Source organism: Ursus arctos, unplaced genomic scaffold (assembly GCF_023065955.2).
Source record: "Ursus arctos isolate Adak ecotype North America unplaced genomic scaffold, UrsArc2.0 scaffold_20, whole genome shotgun sequence".
NCBI lineage: Eukaryota > Metazoa > Chordata > Mammalia > Carnivora > Ursidae > Ursus > Ursus arctos.
The window spans coordinates 35540049-35559929 of NW_026622875.1; the positions used below are offsets into that span (position 1 = coordinate 35540049).

At 39.7% G+C, this 19881-nt stretch overlaps 2 protein-coding genes across 2 annotated transcripts in view; one reads left to right on the forward strand and one right to left on the reverse strand.

Moving 5' to 3' along the window:
• The window catches only part of EFHB (EF-hand domain family member B), a 49324-nt gene extending 43024 nt beyond the window's left edge, over window positions 1-6300 (reverse strand). The window contains exon 1 of the mRNA XM_026496941.4: window positions 5169-6300. Within this exon, the coding sequence (XP_026352726.2) occupies window positions 5169-6077 (909 nt within the window). The 5' untranslated portion in view covers window positions 6078-6300. The remainder of the gene's footprint in view (window positions 1-5168) is intronic.
• A 5374-nt stretch (window positions 6301-11674) lies between these two features.
• The window catches only part of RAB5A (RAB5A, member RAS oncogene family), a 28737-nt gene continuing 20530 nt past the window's right edge, over window positions 11675-19881 (forward strand). Inside the window, exons 1-2 of the mRNA XM_026496940.4 lie at window positions 11675-12075; window positions 15066-15321. Of these exons, the coding sequence (XP_026352725.1) occupies window positions 15159-15321 (163 nt within the window). The 5' untranslated portion in view covers window positions 11675-12075; window positions 15066-15158. The remainder of the gene's footprint in view (window positions 12076-15065; window positions 15322-19881) is intronic.

Consider the following 19881-nt stretch of genomic DNA (forward strand, 5'->3'; position numbering starts at 1 on the left):
GACCTTCACATACAGCTCAACACCAACTTTGGGCAGGAACTTCAAGCAACAACAGGATAAGTGTCCTTCTCATGAGATGGGTCTGCTCCCCTTCCCTCAACACCAGAAAGGCCTCTGATTGAGATGAGTCCCCCAATTCCCTGAATACACCCTGATACAAAGCAGTTGTCCACAAGTATTGATTTTAGTAGGCTCTTCACAATAGGAATTTCCATCTGAACACTCGTCACAGTCATGTGCTTGAAACTGGGTTTTGAAATCACCCAAATGCACTTCCTTCCTTCTCTGAGACTGTATGATCTTAGGGGCATCAAATAGGTTACCATCTTATCCCTTGGTGAGGATGTTGAGGGATCTCCTGTCCTTCCCCTTTCAGCTGTGTGAATTCTACCAGGCTTACCAAGAAATAGGTAATATGCATAATGGATAAAAAATTACAAGCATAAAGACAATTGGAAATAGGGAAGGCTTCCCAATGCCTTTTATACCAGCTTTACTCTCATACCAAACTCAAAGAAATATGGTAGAAAAAGGAAAACTACTGTTCAATCTTACATGGGATCATAGATACAAAAGTGCTAGTAAAATAGTAGCAAATCAAATCCCAGAATATGTTATAATAATATATCAAAACCAGGTAGGGCTTAGCTCAAAAATATGAGGATGGTTTGCTATTAGAAAATTAACAATTTTAATTTGGAAAATAAATATTTCAGCAAATGTGGGGAAAAGCTCTCCATGGTTCAAGCTCTATTCCTAATTTTTAAACATTTTTAGCAAACTGGGAATGAATATAGGTATCCTTAATTTGATATATCAGAAATCTCCAGCAAAAATACTTGATAGTGAAACATAAAAATCACTCACATTAAAATTTGAAGAGACCCCACTTTCAATATTGCATTATTGATCATAAGCAATGTAATGAGATGGGAAATAGAGATAGGAGGTATATATACTGAAGAAGGAAAGACATAGTATCAATATGATTGCCTACCTAGAAAATCCAAAAGAAATAATTGTTAGGTAGGATGCAATGGGAAGTTACTCAAATAAGAGGTTTGAAAACTATCAGAAGGGAGGAGGGAAAGGGACAAAAGCAGGGAAGGAATGTGTTTTGTTTTGCAGAACCAACAGTTCCAGCCACGGAGATGCCCAACTAGGTGTTTCACCCAATATCCCCTTACTAGGTGTGTCTCACCTGGTAACCCCCTACTTGAGCCAGTTTGAGCTGAAATGGAGCTGAGGACCCACGCAGAAAGCCCTCCAAGTTGTCCTGAGGATATGTTTAGTTCACTGTAATACTAAGTTCTCCTCCTATGAGCAGAGTTTCTGTCATTTTTTTGAACATACAATGTATGTACTATCATGTTAACATGCTAGGCATGCACAATTAAACCACAAGTGCACCTGCAAGCTCCCTGCCCCCAAAACACTGAATAAAATCTCCCTATACTAACCCCATAGGGAGACGGTGCCTTGAGAGCTATCTCCCTGTCTTCTTCCATCGTAACAATAAAAAGTTCTTTGCTTTCAACCTTTCCTTGGGTTGTGCTCAATTTGATGGACTCCAGGCAGCAAACCCTTTGTGTTCACTTATATAAAGAGAAGCAATTAAAACTAATAGGAGTTGCCCAAGATGACCAGATATAAGAATAAGAAAAACTGAAAACAAACATATGGAACAATTTTCAATCTCATCACAAATCCAATAAATGTGAATTAAAACAATGCTTTACAAATCATTAATTTTAAAAATTTAGTGGTACAATCTTTTAGGAGGGGATTTGGCAACAGTAACTAGAAAAAGATATATCCTTTGGCTTCTGCTGAAACTCTATCCTAAGGAAATATTCTAAGACATATAAAAAGATATATACATAAAGATGTTCACAAGCTATTTTTATAGAAAAAATCTGGAAAAAATCTAATGTCCAAAAAGAGAGGGAGTGAATTAGCTAAAAAATCATATATTGGCTTAAAGAAATATTGTTTTTTATCATTAAAAGATCTTTTAAGGTCTCTGTAATAACACTGAAATTGTATTAAATGATAATTAGTGAAAAATCAAGAAAAACAATTTGTATATTTGGCATAACAACTACACAAAAACACATTTGGAGAAAAGTGTCACAAGAAATGTAGTATAGTCAAGAATTCAGACTTGAGTCTGAAGTTGTGACTTCAAATCCTGGGGCTACCACTTCCTAGCTACATGACCTTGGCCAAATTATCTAATTTGCCTCAGTTTCCTCACCTGTAGAATAAAATTTAATAATAGCAGCTGTCTCACAGTATCGTTATGACAGCAAATGAGTTTATACCTGCAAAGCTCTGTGAGTACTGATGTTGATATGGTAAGCTGCTAATAAACATTTTTCTTTTATAGTAAAAAATGGATATTTTAATATTAAAAATATTATTTCTAGTCCTCACTAATCTCTTCTCTTGACTATACCCTAATTTCGCTTCCTCCTGTTTATCTAGTATCTGGTTCCACCCATTATTTCCTTCGTGTTATCTCAAACTCCTCTACTGATTCACTAAATAAATAGAGTCCTACGTGGAATCTTTACTCCCTTCTCTTCACTGTCACACTTAAGGAAAAACAAAGTTCACAATACCTTTCTTCAATTTGAATTTCCCATTCACTCTTCAGTACATTAGAATCTGAATTCTCTTTCCGTTACGCCATTGTAACAACATTACTAATTTCCTTTACGTCCAAAACGAATCTGCATCACAGGTGTTTTAACACTGCTAGTCACTTTCTCCTTGAAACTGTCTTCCCTGTCCTATCACACTTAGAAAGGAGGATGTGAGAGGAGGAGGAAGCACAGGTCTTAGAATTGCCTCTGTTGGAAACCAGAAGCTGGTATCTATCTGCCCATGTGTGAGATCAGGTCTGAAGCCATAGACTACAGAACCAATCCAGAAAGAAGAAGCAGGTGTGGTCAAGTGAAAGAGTGTGGCTGGGGAAATCCAATAAGGGAAACAGAAAGCAAAGTGGGTCAAAGACAAAAGAACACCCTGAATCCAAAGGGGAACAAAAAGTCTGCAGACATAGAAAAAATTCTGCAGAATCCCTCTCACCACTTTCAGCAGTAACGTATTGTCAAATCTCAGTGTGTGGAGTCTTTTATTCTCAGAATACCTCAAGGGTGGATCTTTTATGTTCCTCAATACCACCCTCTTGGACTCACCTCTTTCTTCTCTGACTCTTCGTTCTCCAGTTTAATCATCCAGCCTTCCTTCATCATATATTTACTAAATGACCACTAGGCATTGTGATATGCCATGGAGCTGCACAATAAATAAGGTAAAGTCCCTCTCCTCAAAAGCTCAAATAATTGACATTTCTTTCTCTGTCCACCGCATGAATGTGTTTCCCAAGGTTCTTGCCTAGATACTTCTATCTTACCCATGGCTCCAACTGTCTCACATTACCAACCATATCCCTGGCTTCTTCATCTGATATCTTATAGATATTTCAAACTCAGGATGGCCAACACCAAATACTCATTTGCCACCAAACCAGAAGAGACCATTATCAACCAGAAACTCCTAAGTCATCCATCAGCTTTTCTTTCTTTCACCACATATATGAACAACTGGATGGCAATTCTTTTCTTTTTTTAACAACTTTATTTATCTATTTATTTTTAAAGATTTTCTTTTTTTCTTCTTCTTCTTCTGCTTCTTTTTTTTAATGTAGGCTCCACGCCTGGCATGGAGCCCCACATTGGGCTTGAACTCACAACCCTGAGATGGAGACTTGAGCTGAGATCAAGAATCAGAGGCTTAACCAACTGAGCCACCCAGGTGCCCCTGGATGGCAATTTTTAACAATATCATCTCCTACAAAGCTTTCAAAATTGCACTCTCCTCTCTATTCTTTCTAACTCTACATTATTTTCTCTCCATAATTACTTTGATAAGGCCTTCTAACTTTTTCTGTCACCCAAAATCGCCCCCTTCCAGTCCATCATTACTGCTGATATTAAAATTATCTTTCCAAAAGGCAAATTTTATCCACCATTGCTTCTGTTTCCATATGTTTTACCCCTGTATTCTGGATGTTTAGATTTCTTCCACGTATTTCTTTTCATCTGTATCTCTTAACACCATGCTGGATAAAAAAAATTGCTTATATTTTTCAAATACAAGAAACTTTGGTCATGTTCTCTGCCTTTCTTTTTTTTTTTTTTTTTTTTAAAGATTTTATTTATTTATTTGACAGAGAGAGACAGCCAGCGAGAGAGGGAACACAGCAGGGGGAGTGGGAGAGGAAGAAGCAGGCTCATAGCAGAGGAGCCTGATGTGGGACTCGATCCCGGTACACCAGGATCACGCCCTGAGCCGAAGGCAGACGCTTTAACGACTGCGCTACCCAGGCGCCCCATGTTCTCTGCCTTTCTTTGCCAAAAGTACTCCAAATCTTTTTTCCCATCTGACAAATCAGTTCAAATCAGCTCAAATATTTTTAAATTAGCTCAAATATTACTTGCTCTGCGAAGCCTTTCCTATCTCCTTCAAACAAAGCTGCCCAATCTTCCCACTGAGCTCTGTGCTTAGAGTATATCTCTATTAAGGAAGAATCACATTTGTTTTCTATTCGTTTGAGAATCTATATAACATTTGTTTAGTTATCAGTCTCTAACATTAGAATGAATGTCTAAACCTAGACTGTACGGATAATGTATTTTTGTTATATATTGCCCTGTATCCAGCAAAATGGCCACCACCACCACAAGTCTTTGCTGAAAGAATGAGTAACTCGCAGAATAAATAATCAATGGGGGAATTTTTTTTTCTTGTTTCCTTCATTACATGGTTATTAGGATACTACATGTATCTTGGTGAAAAGGTCGAGGAAATGCAGATTGATAAATAAAAGGAAGGTCAAAGGAGAAAGGCAGGAGAAATCAAGAAGAACCACCCGTGTGCACAGAAAACAAAACTGACATCCAGGAAGAGAGGTAAAGAATGAGAAGAGATCAGACAAAGTGAAAGCTGGAAAGAATTCAATGGGACAAGGAATATCAGAAGCTCAGTGAAATCTTTGCAATTTGACTCCATGAATATAAACAAGTTTCATCAGTTTATCATCTTGATAAAGACATGGATATACATAGTTCTTAGGGAAAGTACTAGAAAAAAACACTTACACTTGGCCAGCAAGGCATCCGATCAAAAAATTTCCCAGAGTATATGGGTCTGATGAGATCTGGAGGTTCTACTCCTGGTTCAGTGTTTTCAGCCTCCTTTCTCTCTTCCAGTTGTTGGGCAAACTGGCTCTCAGAAGGTTCTATCACCAAGCCTATTTGGGGTCCTGTGTTATCTAGCTCTTCTAGTTTGGGTAGACCAGTGTCCACCTCCACAGGAGGCTTCATCTCTTCACTGGGCTTCATCACCACACAGGTCTCTTTTCCCAGGTCCTGTCTAGGTTCTATCTCCAAAGTAGGTTGCCCTAACCCTTCAGAGGAACCAGCCACAGAACCTCTCCTGCTCCCTAGAGCCTGTGGACTTTCACATACCATGCCCAAGTGAGGCTGTATTATCCTTCCAGAACACCCTGCCAAAAGACACTCGTTTTCTAAGCCCATTCTTCCTGGCAACATACCTAGAGAAGATTTTGTTTCCTGGGAGGCTGAGACCCCATAGACTCCTAAATTACTCCTCTCCGGGACGGTCTTATAAAGATTCTGTCTTTTTAATTTCATTTCAAGCTCCTTGCTCAATGGAGATTTTGTTTCTGGTGATGCTATCCTCTCTTCAAGTTTATTACTACCCAGGAGGCTCTCCCTACAAGAGGAATCTTTTTTTCCTAATCCTACTCTGAACCCTAACTCCGTGGGAGATTTTGTTTCCATAAGGACCCCTCTCTCTCCTAAGTCATCCTTTCCTTCGAGGGAGAGATCAACCGCCATGCTCTGGGGAGATTTCCTCTCAGACACCCTCATTCCTCCAGCGGCACTCATCTCTAAGGGGAAAGCTGTACCTGCCTCAAGGGAAGTTCCTAATCCCTTGGGGTGTCCCAACCCTTTAGGGGACCCCACTCTCACGAAAGAACACATCTCCACTCGGACTCCCTGCCCACAGCTTCCTGTCTACCAATTTACACCTAGCGGAGTTCACGGACAAAAAGCCGCCGAAGGTCTGTTTACCGGGTTACCTAGGAAACAGGGGCGTGGCTTGGCGCGCAATTGTTTCATCAGGCTGGTCCCGGCCCTTTTTCTCCCACTTCGTCTCTGTCCGTTTCTCTCCCTTCTTTCTCTCCTTCTCTCCCTCTCTTCTCTTTTCTTCCTCCTTCCTTACTAGATCTGGAGGGGAAGAAAACTTGAAGGATGTGGTCGTGGGCACTAGAGAAAATGCTCACCAACTTTGGTTTCGCAAGCAACTCAGTCCCCCTGGGATGGATTTAGCCATGGGCTTCTTCCTGGCCATTGGCCTATTAATTTTACTGGCGATCAGGGAATAAGTAACCATTTTTCTGGTGGTGACCATTAATTTTAGGTCCTTCCTTGTGCAAGTACATGCATACTGCATGTAGTTCTTTTAGCCTAAAGAACCACCTTCAATTCTGTAAAGTTATTATATTTGGTTCCTATGGTACAGAAACAAAGTCTTTGAGAACATTTACACTTTAATAACTAGGCTTTAAATAGCATTTAAATATATTAAAGTTTGAGATGTGTTACACAATAATGCATACGACTTTTTAAAATACTGTGGCAAACTCGTTTTAAGCATGGGATTTTTATAAAAATATTTTATCTATTTGAGAGAGAGTGTGTGAGGGACAGAGGGAGAAACAGACTCCCCACTGAGCAGGGAGCCCTACACAGTGCTCGATCCCAGAACTTCCAGATCATGACCTGAGCCAAAGGCGGAGGCTTAACCGAACCAGCCACCCAGGCACCCTAAGCATGGGATCTTCTTTAAATTAGGCTTATACCTTTGTCAGGTTTTAAGTATTCTCTTCACCCAGGGTGGGGCTTGAACTCACAACCCTGAAGTCAGGAGTTGCATGCTCTTCAGACTGAGCCAGCCAGGCAGCCCCCTTTGTCAGGTTTTAACGAAAGTGTATTTGGTGAATATTTGTCATGTTCTACACATACAGGGAATACAGAACACCTGGCTTAGAATCTGAATGGAATTTATAGGATTCCAGTCTTTTAGAAACTAAGAAAAACTTGTAAAATTAAAAATTTAAAAAAAATGCTTAGGAGATATTATTTCACATTTGAAAAAAATTGTATACTGTAATTTTCAGATAATTAATATAAATATTTTCCCCCTTGAGAAAGTCCTCCTTCCCCTCCCATTTAAAAAGCATTTTAAATGACTTGATAGCATGTAAATGAAGGCATGTCTATGCATAAGCATTCATTCAACTCTTTCAGTTTACGAATAACTATTGAGTACCTACTTTGTGTCAGTGCTAGGAATATTATGGAATATAAGCCAATCCCTATCTCTTGGAACTTATATTCTAGTGGGGATAGATGACTATCAAGTAAACAATGTGAAATTTCACTATGTGAAATGCCAAAACCAAACATAGTGACAAGTGTAGTGAAGAAAGCAATACTTTGATATGAAGGGATGCTACTTTAGAATTGGTGGGCCTAGAAGTTACTTGAACTGAGGCTTGCATTAAGCCCTGCAAAGACTTGAACTTTTTAAACATGACTAGCTCAAGTTCCCATAGTCTTTTTCTCATTGCCTTGCCACCATGCCTACAATTCCTTAAGTTAGAATTACCTTTAGGCTTGTCTCAGTCCCAATTACCAGTCATTACCACCTTTGATTCATTCTTCAGCTACACAATGGTGGAAAGATTTCCTGGAAGAGAAAGTAGAAGATACAGGGTAAGAGTGCTGGGGATGATGGATGCAAAGTGCTGGGAATTTCTGAGTGAGTATTTAGAGATTTTAGAACAAAGGAAGCATTAAGGGCTGTGTTCAAGTCTATAACTTTTTTTAAGGCCCGTCCACTTTGTAGCTGCCTTAACAAATTTTATCAATTAATAGGATTCCACATTTGACACTAAAATATATACAATTATCAGTCCTCCTCAGTTACCTGGGGTAAGGACAAAAACACAGGCCTACTGTTAGTGGCAGCACCAAGAGCAAAGCTTTACTGTGGCATATCAGTCTCTCCAAAATTGCCAGTGGATCTTAGAAGGGCTAGCCACTGGAGCAGCACTGTTCAAGGCAAACATTATGACTAAACTATAAAATACTATGGAATGTATTTATGAAGGGGGTAAATTAAAAGACAAAATCAGGGGGCGCCTGGGTGGCACAGCGGTTAAGCGTCTGCCTTCGGCTCAGGGCGTGATCCCGGCGTTATGGGATCGAGCCCCACATCAGGCTCCTCCACTATGTGCCTGCTTCTTCCTCTCCCACTCTCCCTGCTTGTGTTCCCTCTCTCGCTGGCTGTCTCTATCTCTGTTGAATAAATAAATTAAAAAATCTTTAAAAAAAATAAAAATAAAAGACAAAATCAGTAAAAAAGAAAAAAAAATGAGGAAGCAATATCCCAGAACAATGAAATGTGAAGTTCCTAACAATTTATAAATTTCACCATCCATGTGTTATTTGTGATGTCTTCTTAAGTCAAATGTTCATCATTCTAAATGTAATTAAGTTCACAAATATTTTTGAGGTCCCTCATGTCAAAGATCCTTTGTGAGGAATTGAAACGAATAAATTATTGTTTTGGTTCTTAAGAACTTTAAAATCCTAATGAGATTTTATTTTATTTTATTATTCTTTTTTATTTTATTTTACTTATTGGTGGGGGGAGCAGAGAAAGAGAGAGAGAGAATCTTAAGCAGGCTCCATGCCCAGTGCATCAGGAAGGCAATATGACCCTAAAATCATGACCTGAGCTGAAATCAAGAGTGAGATGCTTAACTGACTGAGCCACCCAGGCACCCCCTCCCCCAATGAGATTTTAGTTCCCTAATGGGAATGAAAGTGTGAGGAGGAAAGTCTAGGCACTATGAAATAAGACAGATAGATATTAGAACCATTATAGAGAGTAAAGCAGAGTAATGTGAAACTACTGGAAAAAGATAATTAAATCCAAAAGTACAGTTGACCCTTGAACAACAACACAGTTTTGAACTGTGTGAGTTCATTTATATGTGGATTTTTTTCAATGTATCAGAAAATTTTTTGGAGATTTGCAAAATTTTGAAAAACCTTGCAAATGATATAGCCTAAAAATACCCCAAAAAATTAAGAGAAAGTTAGGTATTATTATAAGAATAGAATATGTAATACGTATAACATACAAAATATGTTATTGGTAAGACTTCCGGTCAATAGTAGGTTATTAGTACTTAAGTTTGGGGGGAGTCAAACATTACATGTAGATGTTCAAATGTGTGGGGAGTTGGTTCCCCTAACGTCTGCATTGTTCAAGGGTTAACTATATCCTCAGATGTGGTCGAGAGCATTTGGCATCTTGGCCAAAGTGAAACCTGAAGTTATGGACAGTAATGGTGTTCTGGGAGGGAGAGAACAAAGTGATCAAATATGCCAAGATGAGAACACACAGGCAACATTCTGGGAACACAGCATAGACTGGTATGATTAGGGTACAAAGCAAGACTTTGGGGAGAGAGAGACTATAGAAATAGAATGAAAGACACATGGGCTGGGAAATAGAGAACTTTGGACTCTATTTTGCAAGCGAGCTATCATTGAACATTTTTTGAGGAGAGTTACAGGCTGAAAAATGAAAAGACAGGGGTGTGCATTAATTTTTTTAAAAAGATTTTATTTGACAGAGAGAGCGAGAGAGCATAAGAAGGGGGAGCAGAAGGAGAGGGAGAAGCAGGCTCCTCGCCAAGCAGGGAGCCCCATGCAGAGCTCAATCCCAGTGCCAAAGGCAGACGCTTAACCGTCTGAGTCACCCAGGCGCCCCATTAATTTCTGTTTATATGAATATTACCATGGTGCTGGGATTAGATCACAGATTTGGGGATTAAAGAATTTGGGGTATTAGACTGGACAATGGTTTATGAAGGAAAGTGGGAAGAATGAAGATGATTTTGCCCTTTCAAGTCCAGGTGACTGGAAGCCTGTTAATACCAGTCAACTAAGCAGAAGCAGGTTGGGGCTGCAGTAAGTTTGGTTTGGGACATACTGTTGAAATGCCAAAACTGATGTGACATATCCTATTTCCTGATTCTTCCTTGGATTGTCCAAGAAGTACTAAGATGACTAACATATTGTATTAGAACAAGCTCTTGGGGATGAAGTGCCACAGATATCATTTAGGTATGACGCATTATGCTCTTCTGGTTAGTAACTGGTGAGTTGATCTAGAAGACTGGCTATTCAAGGGTTCAAATCATCTTCATTGCATAATGTTGACAGAGAATCCCCAGGATACCTTACCTCAAGTACACATCCTAGACAATCACTGTTGATGTTCTCAAAACAGGGCTATACATGCTAAAAGGCAAACTGAAAAGTAGCCCTTATCCTGAAGGAAAGTCAATTTAACATTCCACCAATTACAAAATGAATTTTGCTTTGTTCAGATACCTGGCCAGAAACTATTGTATGAAATGTAACCAAAGAAGAACGTGTTATGTAGATCTGCCGTGGAGGGTAATGAATGTTTTGAGTTGTCTTCTACTGGAATCCTGCTTAAGAACTCAGATTTTGGAGCGAGCCTGCAGGTTAGAATACAATTTCACTACCAGCTCAGTGGTGATTTGGGGCAAGTTACACAATCTCTGCTTCAAATTCTTTACCTTTAAAACGGGCACGCCTCATTCATTAATTCCACAACCATGACTGAAGACTCCCAGCTGCCAGGCATTGTGCTAGACAGACTTGAGGACCACTTTGGGGAGTTAATACTCTAATATAGCAAGGCAATTAGTTTCAGATATTCATTTGAGCGAAACCTTGTAGTGTTAAGAGTAAAATGCAGTAACTCCTGCAAAGCATTTAGTACAATGACTCGCAAAGGGAAATCCTGAATAAAATCGAGCTATTATTCTAAGATTTGCTCCCCCCCACCATCAAAAATAGGTAAACTGTGAATAAGAGCAGGTTATTATTTTAAGATTTCCTCGCCTAGAGACAACTTTTGTATGGGGAGGTTCTAACCCTCTTCCCTGGATTAAATACCACAGTAAATACCTTTTCGACCCATGCTTCCCCTCAGGACATGTTGTGGGGGGGCTCTCTCGTGCTAGAAAAGTCCTCCCCCAAAAGCCCCTTAGCCAAGTTGCCACGGCTAGGGCGTTGCAGGGTAGGGTAATTGGGACTCCGAGTTAATATTCACGAAAGGAACTTCGCCGCCCTACGTGGGCAGGGAGCAACAGACCCTAGTTCTCTCGCGCTTCCCCAAAAGCAAGGCAGTAAAAGAGCTCCCCCACCCGCAGCCGCCGCGAGCCCGAGACCGACACCCAGATGACAATGGCGCCTGCAAGGGCGGGGCCGCGCTCGCTTAGGATGTGGGAGGGAGGAAGGAGGAGGCTGACTTGCACCCGGCCGCTCGCAGTGGTCACGTGACACGCCCCACCCGGCCCCACAGAGCCGACCCAGCTGAGAGGGCTCTGAGAAGGGGCGGGGGAGCGGATGGAGAGCTGGGACTCGCGCCCGCGGAAGTGACGAAGGGGCGTATTTCGCTACGTGCAGCGACGTGGCGGAGAGGCCGGCGCCGGGCGGCGGAAGTGGCTCCCGCGCTGGGACTTGAGTGTTTGTGTTTTGGTTCGCGGCGGAGCCGGCGGCTGGCCTGAGGGGAGGAGGCAGAGGAGGGAGGAGGAGGAAGAATTAGTCGGAACTCGAGCGCCGGCGGCGGCGAAGGAGGAGAAAGGAAAGAGGAAGGCGGAGCGGAGAGAGGCGGAGACGGAGCCGGACGGGGGCGGCACCACGGCACGATCCCCGCACGGTCCAGTCTGAGGGGAGCGGCCTGAGGAAGAGACGCGCCGCCGCCGTCTAAGCCACCGCCACAGCCTCGGCCTCTTTTCGGGCTGCGCCTGGGACCTGCTGCCGGGAGGCTTCAGCCCCGCGGCTCCGCGTGCTGCGGCCTCAGGTAACCAAACCGTCCCTCCCCTGCCCAGAGCCAGCCGGGACCCTAGGTTATAGGCTGTCCGCGGCCCTGCCGGCACCGAGTCCCCCGCCCATTCTTTCTCACCCGGCGCCTGTGTCCTGGACCAGAGCTATCGAGCCGGGCGTCTCGTCCTGCCGGCTCTGGTGATTCACTCCTCAGAGAACTCTGGGGACCGGGATTTGCGGACTGGCTGAGGGAGCGACGGGTGTCACCCTCTTCCCTTCTCAAGATGGCGCCGTGAAAGAGTGCTGGAGGCCGCGGTTCCGTCTGGCCCCTGTCCTGGCAGTCCTGGAGGGGGTGGTCCCAGCCGAAACCAGACTAGGTTCAGGGAAGCAGGATGGGAAGAATGGCCAGGGGGTCTGGCGGGTCCTCCTTGTTCAGGTCATCCGGAGTTTGGTACCAGTTACTCAGGTGCTCTCCAAGGAGGAACTGGGGCCTACAGCAGGTGTGAATTTGGGGAGCTCCGCCTATCCTCGACTTCCAAAGACCGGTAATAGAGGGAGGAGGAGGCTCGTCAACATAGTCTGCCTAGGGACTGTCTCATCTATGAAAGGTGATGGACCTCAGCTTTAAAGAACTCAAGACAACTAGGCCGCTGAACACGCACAGTGGGTAGAGACAGACCTTATTAAACCTGTCCTGCTGTTCTCTTCCCTTGGACCTGGTTACCCTCCTGAGACTTTCACACTGTAAGCTCTGAACGTCATAATTCACAGATTTTGGTTTTTGTCGGTGTCAAATCAGTTGCCTTTCATGTAACTGGTTAGGAAAAAAACACGTGTATAACACTATGATAATTCAGGAGAGCTCAGGAACTATTTGTAATGTAAAATTGGGATAATGAGTTCATAGGGTTGCTGTAAGCAAAATTCATGGAGTAGTGGTTGGCACATAATAAGTGTGTGGTAAATGTTAGCTGCGCTCATTAATACTATTTTCATTAAAAAGCACCTAGAGACCTTCATAGACTACCACTTATTCTCAGAAGATTTAAAAAGCATTTTATGCAAAATTTTTGTTTTGCAAAATAAAAGTTTCAGTAGTGAATACAAATGAATGCACAGGATTTTTAACCTGAATGATATGCTAATTGTGTCTTTATAATTATTTTCCGCTAGAGAGTGTTGGAGGGAGTTACAGTCTAACAACTTTAACCCTTAAAAGGCAGAGCTAAAATCATATATTTTTTTATGGGAATCTCATATTTTCCCTGAAATTTTGGACCGTGGAAATTCGGAACATGTTGTCCTTGACAAGTATTTCAATTTGCTGTTTTGGAGGTAGTGAGACAATTGGGAAGTGTTTCAGTTGGTATTGAAATATCTGAAGGTGTGTTGGTACATGTTCATCTGCATGATGTTCTGTTGATATTTGGTCATTATTTCATCAAAGAGCCACTTTAATTTGCCAGTTTTCAATCCCTCTTATGTGTTGGCCCCTGTATTAGAGTTTTTGTTTTTTGCTCTTTTTTTTTTTTTTTAAAAACGTATATTGTCTCATCTAATCCTCCAGCAGCTATGTAAGCTAGGTATTTTGGAAATGGAGACTTTGGTATAGCCAGCCAGGATTAGATCCCAAATCTGGTATGTTTTTTAGTGGGGGTGGGGGTGGGGTGGGGGGTGTCAATGTGAGGATTGGAGCATTTTTTTTATTACGGAAAAAATTTTAAATATACATAAGTAGGGAGAATAGTAAAATGAACCCATCACCTGCTTTAAATTATATTATGGCGAGTCGAGTTTTATTTACATCCCCACTGTTTGAAAGCAACTCAGACATATCATTTCATGTGTAAATAGTTCAGTATGCATTACTAACAGGACTCTGCAAAGCTGCTGTTTAGATAAGTCAGCGGTGATTTTATTGTCTCCAGTGTAAGGTCTCATGGATATTTATTAATGAATTCATTGTCCAAAGGGATTCTTACATAAACTCATTTCATGGGAAGGCAAATTTCTTGTATGAGGTACCTAAATGAAATATAACAGTGGTTTTAAAGAGGCAGTCATCAGGTTTAATGAGCACATGATCAAATTTTAGATAAAAATGGAGAAAACCATTGTGATTTGTGAGTAGATTAGAAGAGTCCTTTAAATGTTCCCTTATTCCTTTGAGATTGAAAATTAGCATTAGATGATAAGAGAAGTTGCCATTTAGGCTAGGTTTTTCTAGATGTGTTAAATTGAAAATAGTGACATATTTAATTATTAGCCCAAAACTACAGAAACGTGTAAGTAAATAAGACAGTAATAAGCTTACCACATAGAGAACCACTGTTAACACTTCCATGTATAATGTACTTGAGTACATGAGGAAACAATTTTAAGTCTTTTAGCCACTAGACAAACCTGAGAGCCTTAAAATACTTGTTGCTCCAAAATTACCATTAGTTAAACAAAAAAATGTAAAATTTAACAGGGGCCTTCACAAAATAATAGCCAACATTTATTGAGCTCTTACTGTGTTCTAGGATCTTTTGTAAGAACTTTCCATTTATGAACTTTTAATCCAACTAGTCTGACTCCAGAATCTAAACTCTTGAGTCACCTCTCAGGTTGACTAGGTTTGAAATGCAGCTCTGTTGTGGCTCTGTCACGGTTCTGTCACAGTAACTGTGTGACCTCAATCGAGTTACTTAACCTCTCTGTGCCTGTTTCCTCATTTTTAAGGATTGTGGTATCTATAGGATTATTGAGTGACTATGTTAAGTACTTAACTACTTGGCACAAAGTTAAGTCTTTAATAAAGATTAGCTTTAAATTTTTTTTAAAACTCTGAAAATTACAACAGGATTTTAGGCTTAAGTCTCATACCTTTATATTATTACAAAGGTAGTGAATTTAACTAAATGGCATTCAATGTCATGTAGATGTTACAATTAACATATGGATAATGTTGCAAGCAAAATTTACTGAAGTGATTAGCATTAGATTAATTTACTGATTTGTGTATTTAATTACTTTTCTTTACAGGTGTCTCTACATCCAGAAAGAAAAAAATTAACACCTTGCATCCTGGAAGTTCATTTAAGAGACTGAAATTAGGGACTACTTTCAAATTTGGACATGGCTAATCGAGGAGCAACAAGACCCAACGGGCCCAATACTGGAAATAAAATATGCCAGTTCAAACTAGTACTTCTGGGAGAGTCTGCTGTTGGCAAATCAAGCCTAGTGCTTCGTTTTGTGAAGGGCCAATTTCATGAATTTCAAGAGAGTACCATAGGGGGTGAGATTTTCTTTTTTTCCCTTCATTTAATTGAATTATACGTTGGCAAAAATTTTGCAGTTCCAGTTGTTTGATGATGAATACCTAAATAGGTCTCACAGTGAAGAAAACTGTTCAGCAGACTTCAAGCTTTAAAACTTAACTTGATTTTTGTTTAGATAGTTTCTTCCTACATTTTGATTTCCTGGTTATCCCCAAGACGGTTGTGTAAAAGCTGGAATACAGATGCAAGCATGAACAGAGTCAATGTCCCAAGTATTTAGATTTGATCTGATATCTGTTCCTTGATAATGATTGGAGGCTTCTCCAAATTAATACATGTTTGTGCTAAATTATATTGGCTTTAGAATGAGTAATGGAAATAGTAAAATAATAAAAGTTAACCTATTTGTAAATTGCACTGATTAGTAAAATTAATTTAATTTTATTAAACTTGTTTAAGAATGTTCCTAGGGTGAGGGAAGAGAAAAAGTCAGTGATCAACAAAGAGGGACAAAAAAGGGAAATGGGACCTGGAGAGAAAGATCAAAGAGGGGTTAAGAGGTAGAGTAAGGACTGAATACAATGGTTGTGGTAGAACTGAAATGAGGGGAAGGTAAGAGGCAGGACACAGGTGACAACTAATAGTGCAGTGTTGTGGATAGAAGACAGGAAATTTTATAATTGAATTATTTTTTTTAAATATTAGTACTGACATTTCTTTCTTTTTTTTTTTTTTTTTAAGATTTTATTTATTTATTTGACAGAGATAGAGACAGCCCGCGAGAGAGGGAACACAAGCAGGGGGAGTGGGAGAGGAAGAAGCAGGCTCCCAGCAGAGGAGCCTGATGTGGGGCTCGATCCCATAATGCCAGGATCACGCCCTGAGCCTAAGGCAGACGCTTAACCGCTGTGCCACCCAGGCGCCCCTATAATTGAATTTAATCAAAGAAGTTAACAGCTGTATAGCGGTGGGGCAAAACAGCCTTTTCTTCAGGGCCTCAGTTTCATCTGTCAAACGAAGCTTTCGAATTGGGTAATACCAGAGGAAACACAGCTTTAAGATCACAATATTTTGCAAGGGGTGTGTAATTAAACAGTACTATATTTTTAAAGGTATATATAGGTATATTTTAACCTCATACATATAAAAGGTCAAACTTTTGAAATGCATAAGACATGCTCACTGACATGTAGCAACTTCACATCTGTCTTTTAAAAGTGTAACTTTACATCCAGCATTTAATGTATGTTCTCAAGTACACTTGAGAATCTTATTCATAGTTCAGACCCTTCCAGTAAAATAGTTTGTAGAACTATACTACCTCCTGGGTTTTCCTGGCATACGGGAAATACACTACATAGGTGGTATTTCCACTTTAATAGACTCAGAAGTATAGTGGTGATTGTCAACCACTTTTGTTTGTATATCTATCAAGTTACACAGTGTTATACTGTTTAGTGTTTTTTGTTTTGTTTTGTTTTGTTTTTTTGTGGTTTTTTTAGTATTTATTTATTGAGAGTGTGCACATGGTGGTAGGTTGGATAGGGGCAGAGGGAGGAGAGAATCCTCAAGCAGACTCCCCTCTGAGTATGGAGACCGTCACAGGGCTTAGTCCCAGGACCCAGAGATCATGACCTGAGCTGAAATTGAGTTGGCTGCTAACTGACTGAGCCACCCAGGCACCCCTAGTGTTCTATGTTTTTATAATGAGCATCAAAAATGTAGTCAACGGTATGGAGCTTTTGAGTTAGAAATCTAATGAACAATATATTATACATTCTTTATGGTTTCTTCGTTAATACATTTTTATGTATATATATATATACATACACATATATATCTGGTTTAGTAATGAAATATTACCTCAAGGTAATATCACTTCTCAAGTGGTTGTCACTGGCAGCACTTCCCAAAGTACATATGCATTTGGGGCTCTAAACATGTGGGCCAGATAGACTTGATATATGCCACCCTCCCCCTTTTCACAGTACATACTAAAATAACAAAAACACTGAAGTACTATAGTAAAGAACTTAATTCCTGGAAACTGCAGGAGCCTCAGAGGCCTAAGACTAGAATCTTCAAAGGTTTTTTGTTGTTGTTGTTGTTGTTGTTGTTTGATACTATGATCATCAAAATGTGTTTTTTCCTAATGACATTTCAAGCAGGACATTTACAAGAAAAATTTAACCCTGTATCAATAAGTCATAAATAGACATATTTTCTGATATGTGTGTATGCATATATATAAAATCTCCATTTCTATTTAATACAATGTAATGAATTTTTCAAGTTTTTTGTTCCTACATCTAAAGCTTCCTTAATATTTTCTACTTGTACAGATCAAATGTTGCTTTTAAAACCAATTTTAAAAGGAATTTATATCCAATTTTTGTGTCAGTGGTTGTTGGACACTTTCTAACTACCTTGACTGCATAGTAATATCTTTAGGAGGTATGTTAGTGCCATTATAATTACATCTGTGAGCACTGGTTTTTGGTTTTGTTTTGAGACATTATTGACATAAAACAAGGTGCAAGGTTAAGGTATAAGACAGTGATTTAATATTTTTATAGTGAGTGCTCTTCTTTTATGCTCTTTGCTAACAGCTCTTCACCCTTAGAAACTATAGTAGTATTCTATTTAAGCATTTAAGGATTTCAAGGTTTGAGCTATTTAATGATGAACACCATAGGTCCATAACTTGTAAGTAACAGGTAATTTTGTTTTGGCTGATGTGTGGTAAGACTTATCTAACAAATGAACCTGGCCAAATGTTTTGCATTTTATCTGCTTTTTTATTGTTTATATCTAGTAACATTCATTATGGTCTGAAGAGCTCAACTAAAATTTTCATCTGATTGTGTTTTAATGTGGGAATCATATGCTGTACTTTTGAATTTGTGTATTCTAGAACCTTACATTCATCGAGATATCAGGGTAGTTTGTGTGTTTCTTCCTAAACATGATAGCTTGATTTAAGAATCCATGTTGTCTCACAATATCCTATACAATTGCCCCTTGACCCTATAACACTCAAAATGAGGTTAGGTAGTTAGGTGGTGTGTTTAGCACTTTGGGGAGTTGTGTATTTGTAGGGGTTTAGAGTGTGCATGACTTTTATGTTCTTAAAGTCTGCGTGACATTTATGTTCTTATTAAGACAAGCCCAGAAGGTTAGCAAGGAATATTAAGGCTCAGACGGTTGTCTTCCTTCCTGCTCTCTCATCTGGAGGCTTAGTATTGCCTCAGTAAATATTTGTTGGATAGGGCTGGCCATCTTTCACTTAACACCTTGAGTAGTTAGAGACTTTAAAGATTTCAAGTGAGTTACTTTTGTCAAAGAAAAAAAAACAACAATATTTGTTTTTAAACACATTTGAGTGCTATTTATAAACAAGTAGATCCTCAGTGTAAGTCAGCAACATTAGAGTATGCAATGAAATAAGATGCAGTCATTCAACTCTTTTTTTCTTTTGAGAGATAAATGTTTTTTACCACAGTTTAATTTTGTATGCACTGATCACTAGAGGAATGTCAGACATATGGTTTAGGTTATAGAACTATACATGAGAACATTAATAGCGTTCTTCTTGCAGGTACTGTAACTTTTCAGCTTTGGTTTAGAGCAGTGGTTCTCAGAGTGTTCCCTATTCCAGGAGCATCTGCATTACCTGGGAATTTGTTAAAAATGGAAATTTCTATGTCCTATATTGAATCAAAACACTGAAGTAGAAGCATTAATCTTAAATTTTAACAAGTCTTCCAGGTGATTCTGGTGCATGCTGAAGTTTGAGAACCATTGCTTTTTGTTTTCTGAGCAGTCAATATTACTTTTACACTGAGGTTCTTGGAATTATTGCTTTGCTTTTTTTATAACTGTAGTTTGGGTAAGATTTCTAAAAATATGTTGTTTATCCAACTGCTCCAGTTTGAAGAGTACAAGTATTTTCTCCTGGTTACTTCAGTTATTATTTGTATCTGTATGGAAACCCCTTCCCACAAATCTGTTAACCTGTTAGGCCCTTTAAGTGAATATGGCCCCTTCTCTGTCCCATCTAGGTTGCTCTGCCTTGTCTCTGCTAAGGGACTTAGAGTATCTGTAGTTTTTAGTTTTTTGTACCAATGCTGTTCCCCCTTAGTGTCACAAGTAATCAAGTACTGATTATACCCTAAGTTAATTAGGAAAACAAGTGCTTTTTTAAATTGTAGTTCCAGCACATAGCACATACCAGCTGCATGATCTTAGGCAACTCATACTCAGCTTTATTTTCCTCTTATGGAAATGGAAATAATGGTACCTAACTTGAAAAGTTTTTGGTGAGGATTAAATGAAAGTACATAATGAATTTCTTGGCTACAGTGCCTAGCACAGAGTAAAACGCTTATTAAATATTAGCTACTACCGCTACCATTACCACCATTACTTTTTGCTGAGTCATTTTTGTCACTGTTGTATTGTCACAACATAGCATTTATTTTGGAATCATTGCTGTTCCATCTAGTGCATGGCGTTTGATTTAGGATTTGACAGTGTTAAACTTTGTTTAGATTTTCTTTAATGGAAGATAAACCTCA